Source organism: Suricata suricatta, chromosome 1 (genome assembly GCF_006229205.1).
Source record: "Suricata suricatta isolate VVHF042 chromosome 1, meerkat_22Aug2017_6uvM2_HiC, whole genome shotgun sequence".
NCBI lineage: Eukaryota > Metazoa > Chordata > Mammalia > Carnivora > Herpestidae > Suricata > Suricata suricatta.
The window spans coordinates 80,727,389-80,747,634 of record NC_043700.1 but is presented as its reverse complement, the minus strand read 5'-3'; the positions used below and the strand labels follow the sequence as shown (position 1 = coordinate 80,747,634).

The window sequence follows — 20,246 nt, the reverse complement described above, 5'->3', positions numbered from 1 at the left end:
AAAATGTCTTGGTAAATTAAGAACATCACTATTATTTGTAATATGGAAGCATGTTTGTACAGCTTTGGAATCTTCTGATGCCCACAAAAAAGTTGAAGGCTAGGATCTCCAAGCAGTGGGCCGACATTGGTTTCCAGGGTGATGATCCCAAAACAGACTTCAGAGGCATGGGCATCCTTGGATTAATCAATCTTGTGTAAGTGAAAATAAACTTTTTCTTCTTCTCTAAGTGAAATTACATGGAACCTCTAATACTGTTAAATTCTGATAATTAATCTAGTTGTTTCACACTTTTTCTGCATTTTAATAGCTACACTGCTAAAAGTATTTACTGATGTGCTGGCAACAATATGAAAAGATAGGACACATTCTGTGTTTGTATGATTTCTTACTGACATCTTCCTTTCTCTTCCTAACCTACTTTCTGATACCTCTTAAGGAATTATATACACTTTTTCTTACTCTTTTTATCTTTTTGCCTCTTCTCTCTGGTTCTCTAATTCCATTTTGGGAAATATAACTTGATAAGATACTAATAAAGTCTCTTCACACTTACTCTTCACCATCTGTGACAAGTGAGCTAAAGCCCTGACTTTTCAGAATCTATATGAACTCTCTTTTAGAAATTTCTGTACTTTATGAAAATTTCAGTGATTGTGCCGTCTAAAATTTAAATGAGCCATGGAAGTCCACTTTTTATTCTACTTCCTATCATCCTAGAAACAGCCAGTTGGTTATCCTGTGTTATATGTGTGTGAGTATCAGTGCATTATGAGGTGGTCCAGAAGGCTGAACAGAAGATCAGTCCCTAGCTTTAAGAGCTCAAACTTAAGTTTCCATTAGTATAAGCCAGCAGGTTGTATGAGCCTACAAACAGATCGTGTTATATATTTCTCTGTTATATCTGCTAATACTTCTGTTTTATGGCAGCATTTTAGTTCTGCCGCTGACCAGGGAGGGTATTTGTAGTGCAGAAGAGAGGTTATTGGCCCTCTTCTGTTTGCCCGGAAAATGGCATTAAACAATCCTGACCTAAGCTGCAGTAGGAGAAATAAGCCGAGGTGACAGATGATGTCCCAACAGGCACACATGGCCTATTTTATAGAAAATTTAAAATCACAACAGACAAACAAAATAACTCTAGGTTCGTTTTAAAGGTAGATAGAACGTCTTTTGTTAAATGATGTATTTGTTTAAGTACTTTAAAGCCTTGCGCTGCGCCATGTCCTGCACTAACAGGATAGGCCTGAGAGCTCAGAATTAAATTTTGACGCAGAGCCATTTCCGAGTCCCGGAAGTGATCAGCTGGAGGCTGGGACAATTGGCAGTATTATCATCTTGACAGTAGCTTCTTAAATTTCTTCTGTACATCTTCAGTTTGAATGACATATTTTATTATTTTTCTTAAACTTCTTAAAGGTATTTCAGTGAAAACTATACCAGTGAAGCTCACCAGATTCTTTCCCGTTCAAATCATCCAAAATTAGGGTAAGCTGGACAGGTCAAGGGAACTGTAAGTTCTTGAATGTTAAAATGTTGATGAGCTTATCTGGATTTGAAAGTTTTTCATGTTTTTTTTTTTAATGAGATTATTTTTATTAATAAGAACTTTATAAAGGATATTACATGATACATTATTTTAAAAGTGAAGTGTGATCATAAATCAGTTTTGTATTCAGTATATTTTTGTCACAAAATATAGTTTGTCTATAAAATGGAGGTAAGGAACTTTATGAAAGTTTCTTGAGGAATAGATTTGAAAATAGGAATAGGAAATAGCTTTGAAATAGAAATAGGAAAATGAGAAATAGCTTTGAAAATTGTGAATTGAAATGCAAATAAGGTTCTATTATTAGTCTTGTCATTATTATTTTATTCTTATATTCCAGTGATACCTACCTTTGAAAAAACATTATAACAATATTACATTATAAAATAAATACCCTGATAATGGAGAACATATCAGATTACCCAGTGTGTTTAGAAGCCAATGACAATGTGTGTGTAGTACTCTAATTTTTTTAAGGATTTTTGTTTTTGGTATTTGACCAAAGCTTTATATTTATTTATTCATTTATAGCTTTACCTATATGTGTGTATGTGTGTGTGTATATGTATGTATACACACACATATATATACATACATATATATTGGAATATTTTCCAGATTTTTATTTAAATTCTAGTTAATGTAGTGTAATATTGGTTTCAGGAGTAGAATTTAGTGACACCTGGTGCTCATCATAAATGCCCTCCTTAATACCCATCTCTCACCTAGCCCATCCCCCACTCACCTCCCTCCATCAACCCTCAATTTGTTCTCTATAGTTAAGACTCTCTTATGGTTTGCCTCCCCCTCTTTTTTTCCCCCTTCCCCTATGTTCATCTGTTTTGTTTCTTTCTTAAATTCCACATATGAGTGAAATCATGAGTGAAGTGGTATTTTTCTTTTCCAGACTGACTTGTTTCACTTAGTACACTCTGGCTCCAACCACTTTGTTGCAAGTGGCAAGATTTCATTCTTTTTGATGGCTCAGTAGTATTCCAGCGTGTGTGTGTGTGTGTGTGTGTGTGTGTGTGTGTATGTGTATGTGTGTGTATACACACCACATCTTCTTTATCCGTTCATCAGTTAGTGGACACTTGGGCTCATTCCATAATTTGGCTTTTGTTGATAAAACTGCTATAAATATCAGGGTGCCCCTTTGAGTCAGTATATTTGTATTCAAACCTTCATTTTTACTGCTTAGATTACATTCAGAAAATCAACAGCCTCTAAAAGAACAAAAATATTTTATCTATTCTGGTTTATTTTTCTTAATAGGTAGAGATTATTATAAAATTGATAATTGTATTAGAAATGGATCAACATAACTTTTCCCTAATTTCTTGCATAATTTCAAATTTATTTTATGAGCAACTTGGCTAGCTGGTATAACTGGTAATGTTTCTGACATAGGTATTCTTATGCAATAGTTGGAATCAACCTTACTGAGATGGCTTACAGCTTGCTGAAGAGTGAAGCATTGAAGTTTCATCTCTACAACTTTGTTCCCGGTACACCAACAATGGAACACTTTCATCAGTTTTATTGTGAGTATTAAAATGAGTTAAAACTAGATATTTGTAAAAGAATTTTTAAATCATTAGGAAGATACATAATTTCTCTATTAAGTATTCAATTTATGCTTGTCATTTTATTTAGGATCTTTGAAAAACAGGGAAATAATGGTAGATGGGTCCCCAAGAGTACTTTACCATCAGTTTCTATATTTGCTGAAGAAAAAAATTATGGAAGGCAGTTTTTTCACATATATGCAGATTTAGGATTTATGTAGTCTTTCTATAGACATCCATTTTGTAGTCAACTATAAAATGAATTTTCTCACTTGAATACTGGTCAGCGAATGCTGTTGAGTCAAGGACAGACCATTCAGAGATTATTTTGTTAGTCCTGTAAGGAAATTTAAAGGAACATTCCCCACCCCCTACCCTCACCCGCTGCATTTCAAGGCAAGATTTTCTTGTATTAGGTTGGTGGTCCTTAATAACTGTTCCTAATGTTGTCATTATTCCCACTGTTGCATTAGCTTCTATTGTGATGGTATTTGCTCACTGAAGGTTAATCAAATGAACTTATCTTGTGAAGCTATTGCTCAGAGGCAAAGAACTTAAACCTAGCATAGTTTTGAGGCACCTGAGTGGCTCAGTCGGTTAAGAGTTTGACTCAGCTCAGGTCATGATCTCACAGTGTGTGGGTTTGAGCCCTGCTTCAGGCTCTGTGCTGACAGCTCAGAGCCTGGAGCCTGCTTCTGATTCTGTCTCCCTCTCTCTCTCTCTCTCTCTCTGCCCCTCCTCCAATTACACTCTCTTTGTCTTTCAAAAATGAATAAATGTTAAAAAACAATTAAAAAAAACAAACCTAGCATAGTTTCACATTCTACTTGATCTTTTTATGACTTTAGAACACCTTTTGCATGCTAGCAGGATACAGGAAGCTATATTACCTATAATAATATTACTATTGTTACCTAAATTGCCAAATCATAACTTCTTCATCTCCATTGTTGAAGGTGTCTTCCAGGTCCCTTCTTCCCACAGCCTCCCTGCCTTCACTTGATCCTTTGCTCCTGGTGTGTCACCTCCTAAATTTCTCGTGCTTTTTCTCCTTTTTCCCATCCCTGTTGTAACAACTGCACAACATCAGGCCTTCATTACTAGCTTACTATAATAACTTTCTCATTCGTCTCTCTCTGATGACCTTCTTCCAGTTCTTCTACACATTGAAGTAGAACTATTTAAAATGAAATCTAGTCATTTTACTCTGCTGCCTACAGTTCTTTAAAAGGTTGCATTAGAAGGCCTTTCATAATCCATACCATGTTAACGTCTCCGGATTCATCTTCTGCCAAACACCAACTCCCCACAGTCTGAAAGCTAGGCATGCTGGTCTTCTTCTGGTTGTGCGGACATGTTGTGCTCTCTCTCAACTCTGGACCTTCCACTCTGCCTGGAACACTGGTCTCTTTGCTCTTTTCTTTCCGGGTTATGCTACTCATCTTTCAAATCTCAGTTTAGACATGACCTTCTCTGGGAAGTCTTCTCAGAGACTTTGTTCCTTCAGCTACCCATTTCTTTCTCCATCATTCTTCCCTTCTCTTTTGGAATATTTTTATCAGACTAGTGACTTGCTTTGGTGTGTCTCATTCATTCATTCACTTGCTGTGTGTCATGCTGTTCTGGGCACTGGGATATGGCAGAAATGAGGCAAAAGTCTCTGCATTTATGGAGAGTCCATTTTTCAAACCAAAACAAAATGTTCCCTTAGTGCAGCATCCACCTCCAGATCCCACTCCATTTATCTGCTCCCCTTCATCATAGAAATTTTAAAATAAGTGCTGTTTTCACTTCCTCACTTCTAACCTTTTTCTAACTCGTTCGGTTTCTCTCCCTACTATACTGCTAAAACGAATTTTTTCAAATACGTGAACAACCTTTTTTGTTGCCAAGTCCACTTGCCACCTTTTTTTTCTTTGTGTTACCTGATACTTTTAGCAGCAGTAGGTGTAAATGACCATGCCTTTCTTCTTGAAACATTATCTGGGTTTTTCTGATGGCACAATCTTCTTTCTTTTCTCTAGCCCCACTGACTCTTCAGACTTTTTTTGCTGACTCTTCATCTACTCCCTTTCTAAGTGTAGGAGCACCTCTGAACCCAACCCTGGACCCCCTTCTCTCTTCAGCCCTTCATGCTATGTGCATGTGGTTTCATCCAGCCCCTGTTTGATATACCGTATGTGTACCGGTGATACCAAAATGCGCATCTTCAGTCCAATGTCTCTTTAGCTTCTAGCATTTGTATGTCTACATCTTTTTTAATGGAAAGGGATAAAGGATCTCATGCGGATGGGCACACATCCACATATGCGGATGCTACATGTTTTCAGATGGGGGGTCAGGTTTTTCAGGTTCCTGGGACTGCTGTCAGATGATCTGCCTGGAGGCACTGGTCTCCTTTACCATAGCAGAGTTGTCATTGTAGTTGTGTTTAAACCCCCTGCTGGCCCTTCCTGACTGTACTGGAGATGTCTCCATGCCTTGACTGCAACCAGATACAAACAGTGAAACTGGGTCAGTGTAGCCCAGCATACCTATCCCTTAGTATAGACTGTGGAGTCTGTGTGTTCGTCCTGTGAGCTGGGAAGAGACCCTTCCTTGCCTTGGGTCAAGCTCAAACAGTCTCCTTTTTTAGGGGGCATTTTGAACAGATTTTTATCCAAATCTACATCATCTTTTCCCTATTCTCCAGGTCTTAGCTTTCATCTTGTTGCTAGGGAACTATTTTTCCCCATTAGTCTTGTTTGATTTTCTCCCCTAAATCTCTCATTGACTTTTTGCATAATGTCTAAACTCCTGGGCCTTCACTGACAACCTCTGATCATTTTTTCTCTATGAAATATATGCTTGTTTGAAGCTGCCCATTGAACATAAAACAAATATAAAACAATCAAAAAATTCTCCCCTCCCCAAATTAAACATTTTACCATTTTTAAATAAATACAAGAGTGTGGTAGGTAAGAAAGCAGTGCAAAATGGCCTCTGCCCAGTATTTTTCCCCCTAACTATGGGTAACGTGAGCGTCTTTGGACACTGTTGATCTCAGTGCCCTCGGCACCAACATCTTGTTTGGCTCCTGTCTAAGAAGAACATCAATGTGATGCTAAGGTACAAAAGTCATTATAGGACCTTCTCAGTTACCTTGTTTCTATCAGTTCTAGATCCATAAGAGGTGGGGATCATCCTGGAAACAATGAAGCTTATGTTTTTCAAATTTCTTGAAACATTTAAAGCAAACATATACACACACACACACCTCAATCTTATACACTGAAGTTTCCTCCCCAAAATTGATTTTTATATCCTTTATCAGTAAAGTTTTATGTCTTTTTAAAAAATCCTTATTATTATTATTTTTAATGTTTGTTTATTTTTGAGACAGTACACATTGAGCAGGGGAGGGACAGAGAGAGAGAGAGGGACAGAGGATCTAAAGCAGGTTCTGTGCTGACAGCAGAGAGCCTGATATGGGGCTCGAACTCACACACTGCAAGATTATGACCTGAGCTAAAGTCAGGTGCTCAACTGACTGAGCCATTCAGTGGCCCCTACATGCTTATTTTTTGAGAGAGAATGAGCAGGGGATGGGCAGAGAGAGGGGGGAGCAGAAGATCCAGAGTGGACTCTGTGCTGACAGCAGAGACTTGATGCAGGGCTCGAACTCATGAACTATGAGATCATGACCTGAGCCAAAGTCAGACACTTAACTGACTGAACCACCCAGGCACCCCTAAAGTTTTATGTCTTAATTAAGGTTCTGTTTTTCTTAAAAGGAACATACTCTAACTAGAAAATAACTTCAAACCTTATTTGTTGGGGGACTGGGCCCAGTTCATTTGCACAAATCAATTCCAAGGTCATAGTTTTTGTGTAGAATAAAGAACTATAAAGAGATTAGCTTTCACATATATTATTTCCCTGTGATGTATCTCCATCTCCCCCTTCCCTCGTTATCCCTACTGCTTTTTTATTGTTGTTACTGTTCTCTAAAGACAAGGCTGGAAACAAGTGAGTGCTAATTCAGTTTGTTAGCTCCACTGTCGCCCTCTTGTATGTTGGAGATGCAAGCAGGTATCCAGTGTCCTCCCGAGTGGTTTGGTGATTCCAAAAAAAATAACCCCCAAATTTGTGTAACAAAAAAGTTATGGCTCAATAACAAGTTTATTGAGATACAATTTATATACCATAACATTCACCCATTTCAAGTGAAGTGAGTTTTGGTAAAGTTATTAAGTCATACAACTAACACCATAGTCCACTTTTAGAACATTTCTATTATCCCAATAAATCCCTCATGCCAGGTTACAGTTAATCCCTGTTCCTGTGGTTACCTTATTTTAACTCCTATTGGAAAACCTCAAATGCCCCTGTGGCTTTGGTCAGGGACAGTAAAAGCATACCGGGAATTTTGAGGTTAGAGATTTTGTATGGTGTTTCTGTTGTGTCTAATGTTTGAAACATCCTAGAGGCAAAAGAGCAATAGATGTACTTTGCGGAAACAACTTTTTTCCATTCTTTCCTGCGAGGCTTTCAGAGTCTTGTAAGGCCCTTCTGTAATTTTGTTCTCATCTCCTGTAGCTTCTTTGTGTCTCTTCAAATCAACTTAGCCATTGCAGCCTCAGGACTTTAGGCCAGTCTTTCTCCGAGACCAGTTTACATTATAGAGCAGCAACTCAATTCTGAGTAAGAAGTTTCTTGGGACACCTGGGTGGTTCAATCGGTTAAATGTCCAACTTCAGTACAGGTCATGATCTCACGGTTTGTGGGTTCAAGCCCCGTGTCAGGCTCTGTGCTGACAGCTCAGAGCCTGGAGCCTGCTTCGGATTCTGGGTCTCCCTCTCTCTCAGCCTCTCCCCTACTCATGCTCTGTTTCTCTCTGTCTCAATAATAAATAAACAAAAAATTTAAAAAAAAAGAAATAGCTAGCACTTTATACTTGAGAAGTTTGTTCTAAACCAAAATACTCATTTGCTTAGGCAGTAATGAAAAGCAATTTAGAGGACTTATAAGAATGGTAAATTAACTGAAATATAATTGCCAAAATAATAAAAATATAATAAAATTTGCATAGATGTCTTATTTTTCATACTACCCAACATATTAATCTCCAAATTTTTTATTGTACGTCACTGTCAATGTATTGGGAGTAGGTGTGGGGTGGGGCACAGATATAATTTATAAATGAATGTGTAATTTCTATAGATGTACTCTTCTAATGTAAGTACGAAGTAAATTTTGAACGAAATAAAGATTTTTAAAAATACCACTTAAAAATAAGTACAAGATGATCATTCTCAGTTTGGCTTTTGGGAACAAGAGGCCCTCTGCTCAAAGGGACCTTATTCTTTACTGTTCTCATATATCCTAGTTAACAAAAATCTGTTTTATCAGATCAGGAGATTACTCTGAAATCTTTCTTAAACTGGCTTTCTTATGAAGTGTTATTTCAATGTTGAAATGTCATGGTTCTTAACTGTTAGTGTTTGCTTTATGACTAATTTCTAAAATGGAAATTACTTTTTTTTTTATACTGGTTATGAGGTTATTATAATCTAGCCACACTTTTATGTAGTCACTGTGTTCCTTCCCCCACCCCCCATTTATCTGAAATAAGTCACTTCTCTCCCTTATTACAAATCCTCTCAGAAGAAGAAATGAGATTCTGATGGAAACAAAGTCTAATGTATAACATGATAGAGACTCCTTGCAAACTTTGTGATTCGGGCAAGTTATTTAAGCTCTCAGGGGACCTGGCTAGCTTAGTCAGTAGAGCATGCGACTCTTGACCTCGGCATCATGACTTCTAGTCCCATGTTGGGCATAGAGATTAGTTAAAATAAATAAATAAATAAATAAATAAATAAATAAGTAAAAGCTCTCTGCACCCTCCATTTCTTCATCAGTAAAATGGGAGTAACAGCACCACATCATAGGCTTCTGGAGAGTAAATGCACACATGAGCATGTGGGTAGCACTATAGTAGCATTTGTTAAATAAATACATATATTTGGTTGAATCCAAATATGGCTTAAGAGTGGTTTTAAATTCACATTTTTTGGTTGTAAATTTACATTTTTATTTGTATTATGTAATGTTAATACTTTGAGGGTTAACTTGGATACTGTCATGAGGATACTTAACAACAAAAACAGTAAGCCTACTATTTTTTTTTAATTTGTTATGTTTGTTTATTTTTGAGAGAGAGAGAGAGAGACAGAGTATGAGTTGGGGAGAAGGAGAAAGAGAGGGAGACACAGAATGCAAAGCAGGCTCCAGGCTCTAAGCCATCAGCACAGAGCCCGACGCAGGGCTCAAACTCAAGAACTGTGAGATCATGACCTGAGCCGAAGTCAGACCTAAACCAACTGAGCCACCCAGGGGCCCTTAAGCCTACTATTTAGTTTGTGTATTCTTTTTAAAAGAGAAGATGTTGGTAGTTCATTGGAGAAAGTAGAAATAATTCTTAGATTCATAAATCAAGTAGAAAATGGCTTTCATGTACTTTTTCCTTGTCTAATGTTTTCTTGTTATTTAAGAAAAAAAAAATTTTTTTTGAGAGAGAGGGAAAAAGGGAGAGAAAGGTAATCCCAAGCAGGCTCCCTGCTCTCAGTGCAGAGCCTGACAAAAGGCTCGAACTCATGAAGTGTGAGATCATGACCTGAGCTGAAATCAAGAGTCAGGCGCTTAATTGACTGAGCCACCCAGCCAGCCCATTGTCTCATTACTTTCATATGTGTATTTCAGGGGTCTCTGGGGATAACTTTTTTCCCTGTTTCCAAGGCACCTTTTGACAGTACTGTATCTCTTACATTGGAGGGATTTTATTGATATTTGAGACAAACAGTAAATATACTAAATATTTTATTAAAATTCCTGCTTATTTTGAACAAAAATATTTCTTATAAGGTTTTTCAGGTTTCTAGTAGTTTAATATGATTTCTGATTATTGTATCTTAATGTATAATTTAAAGGATGGTTCTGTACTTTCAAATGAGGTGGTTTGGTTGTGATTTCCCTCCTGAGACCATATTTATGTTTTGTTTTGTTTTTTAACCACAGGTTACCTTGTCTATGAATTTGACAAGTTTTGGTTTGAAGAAAAGCCAGAAAGCATTATGTATTTCAACGTGTATAGAGAGAAGTTTCATGAAAAGATTAAAGGACTCTTACTAGATTGTAATGTATCACTTACTTTAAAAATATGAATCATCCGTAGTATCTTCTATTTCTACCACATTTTGCACACACAACAGAATTTATATGTTGTAATAGAAAGCATCTGATCAATTTCACTCCTTAGATATAATTTCCTACACAAAGATTTCAGAAATTCTATTTACGAAAGCTAGTGGACAATCAGTGTATGTTTACAGTTGTTTATACACTGTTCTCCAAAGGTACCTTATCCTTCCAAAGATCCCTTCTGTAGAGTACTGGGAACTACAGTTTGGAACTTGGGATTTAGCCCATTTAGTGTAAAAGTACAAATCAGGTATTTGTATTTAATTGGTTGGTTAAAATGTGTAAAAATCTGTTTTCATTTTTATGTGTTGTACTATCAAGTCAGTATTGTAACCTTTCAAAGCTCTTTTAAAATTTTTTGTGTTTTAGTTTGGAGATGATTGTTCTTTTTCTTTGTCATGTTTTCTTCCTAGGTTAGTTTACAGGAAGACTAGTTTTTCATGGTTTTCTTTGCTTGCATCTCAATCACATGTCCTAATGTTGCTTCATTAGTAGCAAAAAGCATAGAGACGTCAGACAGAATGAAGAATCATGGCCTCTTCCTTTCTGGTTTCCCTGATTACTTTGCATAACGGATAATGAGAGAATGACCGTTTTGGTGACTAGCTTTTTTGTTTTTAAATACTACACTTTAAAATATCACAGTGGCATTTTCAAGCTTAAAAGTATTTTCTTATCTTCAGTTATTTACTTTTCAGTCAGTTGTAGAAAAGAACGGTAGTGCTTGGTGTGAAGGCCTTTTACGAGGCTTCTCTGCCTGTGTTTATGAAAAGAGATGTATTTGCTAAGAAAATCTGGACTCTCGTCAAAGGACAGTGGCTATTTCAGTAAAGCTGTCTTTGAACTTACACAAAAGGAAAACTTAAAGCTTTTCAAAAATACTGGTGAAACAGCATTCATTGGTTTATTTTACTTACGATTAACTGTTGCTTCTTCTTGCTTTGCCTCCCTAGTGTTTCTGGACCATGGCATATAGACTTTATGGGTATTCTTTGAGTTTGTGGTCTGTGGGATTCTAAAGTAGCCTGAGGATGATGACTGTGCATTTCGTGTAGCTTTATTCTCCTAAAATCTCAGGAGGGCATCAAGTACTGTCAAGGATTATATGGTGATGAGATTCTCATGGGAATGATTTCTTCCTTGTGTGTTTTAGACGTTTGTACTCCTAGCAGAACTAAAAGACTTTGAAGATCAGTTTGTCTGATTACTAAGTTCTTAAATCCTACAGAAACCCGCCTGTTAAAGACATATTCTAAATACGATGAGAGTTAGCCATCTTTAAGTATGTATGTATATCAAGTGCTTAAGGACTGACTCATGTGGTCGCAAGACCCGAGACTTGCAGTGTCCGTCCGTGTCTCTAGACAGACCTCTCTCTGCAAACTTGCCAAAGAGAAGAGAGGTAAAAAAATATCTGCGTGAAAACTAACAGATGCAGTGTTGTATAGCACACACATTGAAAATGCAGCATTTAAAATTATTATTTTCTCAAGGGGTTAAAACATTTAAAAGTTGAGTTCATTTAATTATAGTTGTGGTGGTTTGGTGTCTAAGTATCACAGAAATTTAAAATTGGTTTCTTGTAGGAGACTTCTCAACCTTGGGATTATCATAATTTTCTTTTTTATGTTTTCAGTGCTTTAGTTTCTAGTTCTACAGTTCTAGGAGATGTAGCAAAATCCTAGTAAGGATCGGGTGCTAATCATCAAAGTTCATTTTATAGTGTTTATTATTACATGGAAAGCAATTCTGTTAGTCTTTTAATGTTCATGCTGAAAATTCTTATTTTTATATTTTAATCTTTAAACAGCTGAGGTCTTGAACTGACTTAACTTTGTCATGCTTATTGAAGAATGACTCAAGTATGTATGGAAGGGAAAACTGTTTAAGTAATTAAGTTTTTCCCCTTCTAGGGAGGGAAAAAAACCTTTGTAATAATGTTTTGAGAATGTCATTTGAAAGTTTGGTCAATAATATGTTCTTTAAATCTGTCGCTGTTTGTACATTATAGGTCCTGCTTTTGCTTCAAATACTCTGTAACCATTTCAGAAGCTCTGCAGTGAATTGGTCTAAAAACTGCCAATAAATTCTAGTTTGGTAGTCTGGAAGCCAAGCTAAGTTTCCCCACTTGTAAATTAGAACGTAACATAGTGAGGTACATGAAAAGAAAAATATAATTGTGTGTCCTTTCCTATGTTTCCTTGCGTTCAGCATATGTGTGTTAGAGTTTTATGTAGTCTTAAAATCCATATTTAGAATCTTACCTGTTTCTATATTAATGAATAAAATACCAAAGTAGTGATAGAATTGAAGGAGCAGGAAAATTGTTTGTTTTAGCTTCAAAAAGTGAATCGACGTTGAAATGAATTTTTGTATGTGCCAGATCAAAGAGAGCGTGCCAGTGACCAGAATGGTGTAAAAACAGAATTATACTGGTCGTGGTTCAAGTATGTTCTGAAAGACAATCTTTAGGGGAATGGGAGAAATCAGGGGACATCCGTGTCCGTAAACCTAGACCAGCCTCTCTTTGTATATAAGTGTGGTGATATAGTTAGATATAAATCAGTATCTTACTGGCACCAGTTTCGAAAACAGGCTCTTTTTCTTGAAAATGCCCATCCTGATTTTTTTCGACGTTAACAGCTACTTGGAGTTGTATGTATTTTTCTGTGTGAAAAATACTTGTGCTCTTCGTTTTTCTTCTGGTAATAACTGTTTATGTGCCGTTTCTCCCCTTTGCCCTCAGTGGAGTAGAACGTGGTCAAAGGTTTGCTCGCAGGAGCCGCATTCCGTGTGTGGGCAGTGGATGCCCGCTGCCACGCTGTCGAGGCCCAGGGAAGGGCGCCTGCAGGGCAGGAACGCCCAGGACTGGCCGGGGGCCAGCGGCTGCTTTCTCAGGGTAAACCGTCCGCCTGTCTTCTCTCCCAGCAAGTCTGCGGAGGCTTCCTTTCCATTTTCATGTGTATGAATCTCTCCCCACAAGCAGATGTTTAACAACGATTAATGGACTTATTAAACATCTGAGAGAAATCACGAGTGAGCTTATTTTTTTTTCTTTTGGCTTTTCCCTTTGACAAAAAATTTAAATGTAGTTCAAGTAAGACCTATTATAGGGCAATCCTTTTTTTTTTTAATTATAGGGCAGTTCTGTGTTTTTGTTAATATATTAAAAATATAAGCAGTGGCTTTCCCTGGGGGAAAAAGTGCCAGTTGGCAATTTAAAGAAATCAATTTTTGTCTACTTTGGATAAAACAATTAACTTCTTATGTAAAAGCAATACTTTAAGTGTGATGTCCTTTTGTTCAGAATGTTGTGAACAAATAAAAAAAGTTTCAAAATTGTTATAAGCCTTTCTGCTAATCCTTCTGTCTCTTCCCATCCTCCCCATCCCTCCTTTAAGTCATTTATGTTCACGAAACAGTGACTTTCTTATTTAACCCTTTAATCATGTTCCTACAGAGTAAATCAAAATACACAGAAAAATTTTATTTTTGTGACTTTAACTCATCCACTGATTACCTACTGGGTAACAACAGTTGGTTATGAGACCGGAAGAGAACTGGAAAAAAAGACAAGCAGCGATATCTCCCCGCCACCACTGTTACAAAGGACAGGACTAATTCCTACTGCATCGTGGGCTGTTTTTCTTAACTTCGCAGTGTATCTTAGATACATTTTATCTTAATACATAGCTTCCTTACTGTATTTACTTACAGCTGCAGAGCATTTCTGTGTGTGTGTGTGTGTGTATCATTTTGAACTAAACAAAAATACTCCATATGGAACTGGTTGGATACAGCGGACGAACTTTATTAAAGTTAATACTACATATAGCTTTAAAATGTATGTATTAGAAAAAAGAATGGCTGAAAATTAAAGACAAAGCAATCTTCTCAAGGAGTTTGGTGAAGAGCAAAAAATGTAAAGAAAATAAAGAAGGAAATATTAAAGGTAAGAGCTTAAATGCATACAATAGAAATGCATACCATACAATCAACAAAAGTAAAAATGTGTTGCTTGGAAAGACTACTAATATGATTTCTTGGTGAGATAAAGAAAGAAAGAATAGGGGCGCTTGGCTGGCTCAGGTCAGTTAAGCGTCCAACTGGTAAATTTGGCTCAGGTCATGATTCCAAGGTCATGAGATCTAGCCTGGGGTTGGGCTCTGTGCTGAGCATGTAGTCTGCTTGGGATTCTCTCCTTTCTCTCCCTACCCTCTGTTCTCTCTCTCTCTCTCTCTTTCTCTCTCCCTCTTTCTAAAATAAAAATTCTAAAAATTTTTTAAAAAGAATAAGGAGGGAAACAATGATACCAAAAATTGAATGTGAAACATCACTGCATATCCAGCAAATTCTGGAAAGAACATGTATTGAGGATAACCTTAAATTTGAAAATTTAGATGGGATATAAACATTTCTGGAAAAACATCATTTACCAAAACAAAACTGTACAAAGAGAAATAGGGAAACAAGAAGTCCTAGCACTATTAGCTGGAGTCAGCAATTAAAAACCTTTCCATTAACAAAACTACAGGGGCACCTGGGTGGCTGAGTCAGTTAAGCATCCAGATTCAGCTCAGGTCATGGTCTCATGGTTCGTGGGTTCGAACCCCGTGTCGGGCTCTGTGCTGACAGCTCAGAGCCTGGAGCCTGCTTTGGATGCTGTGTCTCCCTCTCTGTCTGACCCTCCCCTGTTCACGCTGTCTCTGTTTCTCAAAAATAAAAACCAACAAAAAAAACCTACAGTTCTGTGTGGCTTGCACTGGTGAATTAACACATTTAAGAATAAAATGGTGACAGTTTTCATGATCTCTTCTAAATAATAAAGGGTGAACACCCCATAATTCATGAGGCACAGGAACAAGCCCAGTGGCTCAAAGGTGTTTCAAGCCTTTGCTAAGATCATGTCCACTAACATTCCCTTGGTCATCAAGCAGGTCACATGGTCAAGTCCAACATCAATGACAGTGAAATACACTCTACTAGGAAGGGAAAAGGAGTGAACATTTGATGAATAATCTGAATCGTCACAGCACATCTATTCAAAGTTGTGCTAGAGACCCCACCGAGTGCAGTGAAACAAGTGGATGGAAAGAAAAGCTACTATTTATAAGTGATATAAATGTATACATAGAAAATCCAAGATAATTGATCAGATATCAAGGGTAGAGGAGGAATTTGATCAATTATCAGGGGTGAGGGATTTGGGCTAAACCTATTTAGGATGATTCTTGCTAAAATTGGAGACGTGCCTAACAATGGGACTTAGTGGAAAAAGACGGCTCAGAGGAGCCTGATTATAGTTTGGTCAAGGGGGAGCATCTTGTCACTACTGCCTATTGCTTGAGCAAGATTTCAGCAAAGAAACGAAGGTTTATGTTTTCTTTGTAATTCTTGACAGAAACGCGCTGCTGTAAGGTGGTGGTCTGTTGTCGTTTGGATTCCCCTGAATCAGCCCTAGAGATAAGGATGTGTCATTCATTTGGAAGGTGATCCCAGGAAATGCTGGTAAGGGGTGGGGAACTGAGCGAGGGAATTGAAGTCATCCCATAAAGGGATTTGGTATTAAGCAAAATAACACTGGGTGTAACTGGATTCTGGGCCCTTGGGTGAGGGTGAGGGTGTTTCCACCTGCGGGTAAGGGGACTGAAGTGTTTATGCACTAACTCCCGTCAGTTACTGGGCAAGGGCCCGCTTACAGGGTGTGTGTTTTCCCTGCTCTTCTAGTGTGCGCAGGTGCGCAAAGACGGCTCTGAAGGCCAGAAGACCCTCTAGAGGTGCTGACGTGACAACAGGAAGTCAGGCCCGTGTGTGCTAAAGTGGTGAGAGCAAGGTGACAGGTGAGAGATACTGAGAACATTTGCTACAAGACCCTTTTGCAGGTAACACCAGGGGAAATGAGCACCGGGGAAACCTCATGAAGTCAAGGGGGGAACCCAACAGTAGATCTAATGTGGAGCTGATTAAAACAACCAGAATGCTGCCTGGCAGCCTGTGGGCTTCCGGGCCTTCTGCCGTTCTTGTTTGGGGTTGAAAACAGGCTCGGGCCATGTCTTCTTATACTTGTAAATCTCTTGTTTATTCTTTCCCTATCTCTTCTGCACTCCGCTTGTAAGGCATGAGAAAAAGGTTACTGCACATGTTAATAATGACTTTAGCTTTGCTGGAAAGATGCCATGAAGTTTCTTTTTATCTCAGTAGAAATCGAAGACTGTTCCTCTGTCTAACCAAAGGTACCTCTGGCTCAAAAATGCTTTAACTCTGGGGTAGGTGCCACAATTCTAAACTTTTTCTAAATGTTGATTTATTTTTGACAGCACAGAGCCTCACATGGGGCCGAAACTCACGAACCGTGAGATCATGACCTGAGCCTAAGGCAGACACTCAGTGACTGAGCCACCCAGGTGCCCGATACCATGATTCTAATAACAATATGCCCAAATGATTATAGTGTCTTAGATTAGAGGTTGTTAAAAAGTACCATAAAATATAGACTCTAAAAATTAAAAAAAAAAACTGTACCAATTATATTTAAATTAAGTTTCTGCCTCTTGGGTCTAAAGACCTTCACTTGTTATTGGGCCACTTTGTAATCCAGGTGAACCGCAAGTTTACATTCAGATATAGATCCAAAATGGCAAACTTTTAAAGATATTAGTAGTATTTTATTGAATATATTAACTGACAGCTGGGTTAATAAATTAAAAGGAAATATTGCATTTTCTTTGATAACTGTTCACCTTAAATATTTATCAACATAAAATGGACCACTTCGTTTTCCTCTTCTGTCAACTTGAATTATAAGTAAAACATATTAAAGTTCTTCATATCCAATCGTAAGACCCCAGCCCTCCCCAAACAGGCAGATGCACTCACTTATCTGGACATTGCATTTGCCAGGGTGCATACTGAGTGTTTTGTTTTCTCCTTCTGAAAACACTGGAATAAAAGTCACAAGAAATAAATACAAATTTTTCTTTAAAAAGTCCAAAACTCGATCAGAATTCCTCTATCTTTTTAGGGTGAAATAAAATGAGTAGGTGTTTTGTTTTGTTTTGGTTTGGATTTTAATTATCTGCTCAGTCAGCACAGATTCCCACCGCAGTGTTACATCCTTTCCCTGGAGACGATTATGTGGCACAGTCCATGGTCCGCCTTGACTTCATCAGTTCCCGCTTCAGCTGTTCAAAGCACACAAACATAATGACGTTCCAGGATCCAAGTCGCAAGAAGGAAGGTGCAAATCTAGAAAAGTGCAGGTCACCATCCTCTGAGTTTGTTAGAATTCTCAAAGCCCTTGCAGCACAGATAGCTGATGCTTCTCACGGGACCACTCTCCTCACATAAAGGCACTTAAAGCTAGCTCTTCTTCACCCTTCCCTACTGTGCACCTAAAACAATGTGTCATCTAGTTGTCTAAAACTGCTGCATAACAACAAAACCCACGTACTCCCAACTAGCCACACACACACACAGCCTTCACTCCCTCCAAACCAGAGCATGTTTCCTTTCCAAAGGGGCATTTTCCAATAACTCCCCTTTTATGAGGTTGTGGAAAGGTGTGCTTTGTTTTGCTCTGCTTTCTGAATGGGAGATAGAAACTGTTGAAAAGGTTAGAGGAGAAAGCAAAGAAAAAGTGATGAGCAAGTGGACCATTTTCCAAAGTCCTTAAACTGTCAAGAGACTAAGTGCACTTTTTGGTTTTGCTTTTTGTGGGCTTTGTGTGTGTGTGTGTGTGTGTTATGTTTGAGAATTATGTCAAACTGTGCAGACCAAATGATTGATTTTTTAAATATATTTTTTAATATTTATTTTTAAGAGAGGATGAGAGAGAGACAGAGTGCGAGTAGGGGAAGGGTGGAGAGACAGAGAGAGGGACACAGAATCCAAAGCAGGCTCCGGGCTCTGAGCTGTCAGCACAGAGCCTGACGTGGGGCTCGAACCCACGAACCATGAGATCATGACCTGAGCTGAAGTCAGACGCTTAACTGACTGAATCACCCAGGTGCCATCAAAGGATTGATTTTGAACACCCGTTTGCAGCAATGAAATATTCCAGGAGAAAAAGACGTCATCAGTTAAATCTGCCTCGGATAGATTTTTTTTTTTAATGTTTTATTTATTTTTGATACAGAGAGAGACAGAGCATGAGAGGGGGAAGGGCAGAGAGAAGGAGACACAGAACTGAAGCAGGCTCCAGGCTCTGAACTAGCTGTCAGCACAGAGCCCGACGTGGGGCTCGAACCCACGGACGTGAGATCTGACCTGAGCTGAAGCCGGAGACTCAACCAACCGAGCCACCCAAGCGCCCCTCGGATAGATTTTTTAAAGAGATCTGGCCTAAAAAATCAGGCCTCCAAGGTTTTTGTGTGGAATTTTGTTTTGTTTAGATCTCAACGCATTTCTCCTGACTCCTGGATGTGTGTGTGTGTGTGTGTGTGTGTGTGTGTATTTTAATTGTGGTACCACGTTCATAACATGAGTCTACTATTTTACCATGTTAAGCATGTAGTTCAGTGCCATTAGGTACATTCACACTGCGAGCAACCACTACCCATCTCTAGAACCTTCTGGTCTTTCCTTACTGAAAATGTACACATTAAACAGTAATTCCCTATGTCCCCATGTCCCCCAGCCTCTGCCATTCCACCTCTGTGTCTATGAATCTGACTATTCTAGATGCCTCATGTATGTGAAATCACACACCGTTTGCCCCTTTTTATTTAGCTTAATGTTTCCAGGCTTCATCCTTATTGCCACATGTATCCCCAAAAGGTTTTAAATTTGCAAAAAAATTTAAAAATTGTTAAATGGTTAATGGTTGATAACTAATATATCCATTCTTAATTTTATAATGTATTTCATTTGTATTAACATATAGTTGCCATTTACATTGAATTGGAACCTTGTGTATAATGTGTCTGGTGCATTAATGCTTATTTGATACGGTTTGAGGCTCTGCCTTACAATTTTAAAGGGTTATAGAATTTTGCTATATTATCATGAGTTTAATCCTTGTGGATTATATCTATAAATTAGCTTATATTGGATTTGCTTAGGAAGGTAGTTTTCAATATAATATTACTTAATGGGAAATGTAATCTATACAATACTAGTTTCCAGGTGAGTGGAATAATAATCCAAGCCACATCATTTTCTGCATCATTTTTCCAGATCATTGGCAATCATTTTTCTCTAGTTCTACTTTAATACAATTTAAAGGCTGAGTCCATCAAATTATGATAGTGAAAATCCCAGCTATCGCACTACTGGGTATTTACTCAAATACAAGAATGCTACTTCAAGGGATGCAGGCATCCCTGTGTTTATAGCAGCATTATTTATAATAGCCAAGATACAGAAGCAGCTCAAGTGTTCATGGATAGATGAATGGATGAATATTTAGTGTACACACACACACACACACACACACACACACACACACAAACACACACACACATGTAAGAATATCTCTCGACCATGAAAAGAATGAAATCTTGTCATTCGCAATGACATGGATGGAGTTAGAGAGTATAATGCAAAGTGAAATGAGTCAGTCAGAGGAAAATAAATACCATATGGTTTCACTCATAAGTGGAATTTAAGAACCAAACAAGCAAGGGGCGCCTGGGTGGCTCAGTCCGTTAAGCGCCAGCTTCGGCTCAGGTCATGATCTCAGGTTTGTGGGTTCGAGCCCCACGTCAGGCTCTGTGCTGACGGCTAGCTCAGAGCCTGGGGCCTGCTTCAGATTCTGTGTCTCCCTCTCTCTCTTACGGTCCCCTGCTTGCGCGCTCTCTCTCTGACTCTCAAAAATAAATAAAAAACATTTTAAAAAATTAAGAAAAAAAAAGAAACAAGCAAAGGGAAAAAAATAAGATAAAGACAAA

At 38.1% G+C, this 20,246-nt stretch overlaps 2 protein-coding genes across 4 annotated transcripts in view; one reads left to right on the top strand and one right to left on the bottom strand.

Moving 5' to 3' along the window:
• ELMOD2 (ELMO domain containing 2) overlaps nucleotides 1–13,702 on the top strand; it is a 29,379-nt gene extending 15,677 nt beyond the window's left edge. For all 3 annotated transcript variants that reach the window (XM_029940768.1, XM_029940756.1, XM_029940761.1), the window contains exons 6-9: nucleotides 63–196; nucleotides 1,420–1,488; nucleotides 2,960–3,093; nucleotides 10,177–13,702. In XM_029940768.1, coding sequence (XP_029796628.1) covers nucleotides 63–196; nucleotides 1,420–1,488; nucleotides 2,960–3,093; nucleotides 10,177–10,322 — 483 coding nt within the window. In that variant the 3' untranslated portion in view covers nucleotides 10,323–13,702. The remainder of the gene's footprint in view (nucleotides 1–62; nucleotides 197–1,419; nucleotides 1,489–2,959; nucleotides 3,094–10,176) is intronic.
• Nucleotides 13,703–17,408: 3,706 nt separating this feature from the next.
• The window catches only part of UCP1 (uncoupling protein 1), an 8,244-nt gene continuing 5,406 nt past the window's right edge, over nucleotides 17,409–20,246 (bottom strand). The window contains exon 5 of the mRNA XM_029950999.1: nucleotides 17,409–17,677. Coding sequence (XP_029806859.1) covers nucleotides 17,490–17,677 — 188 coding nt within the window. The 3' untranslated portion in view covers nucleotides 17,409–17,489. The remainder of the gene's footprint in view (nucleotides 17,678–20,246) is intronic.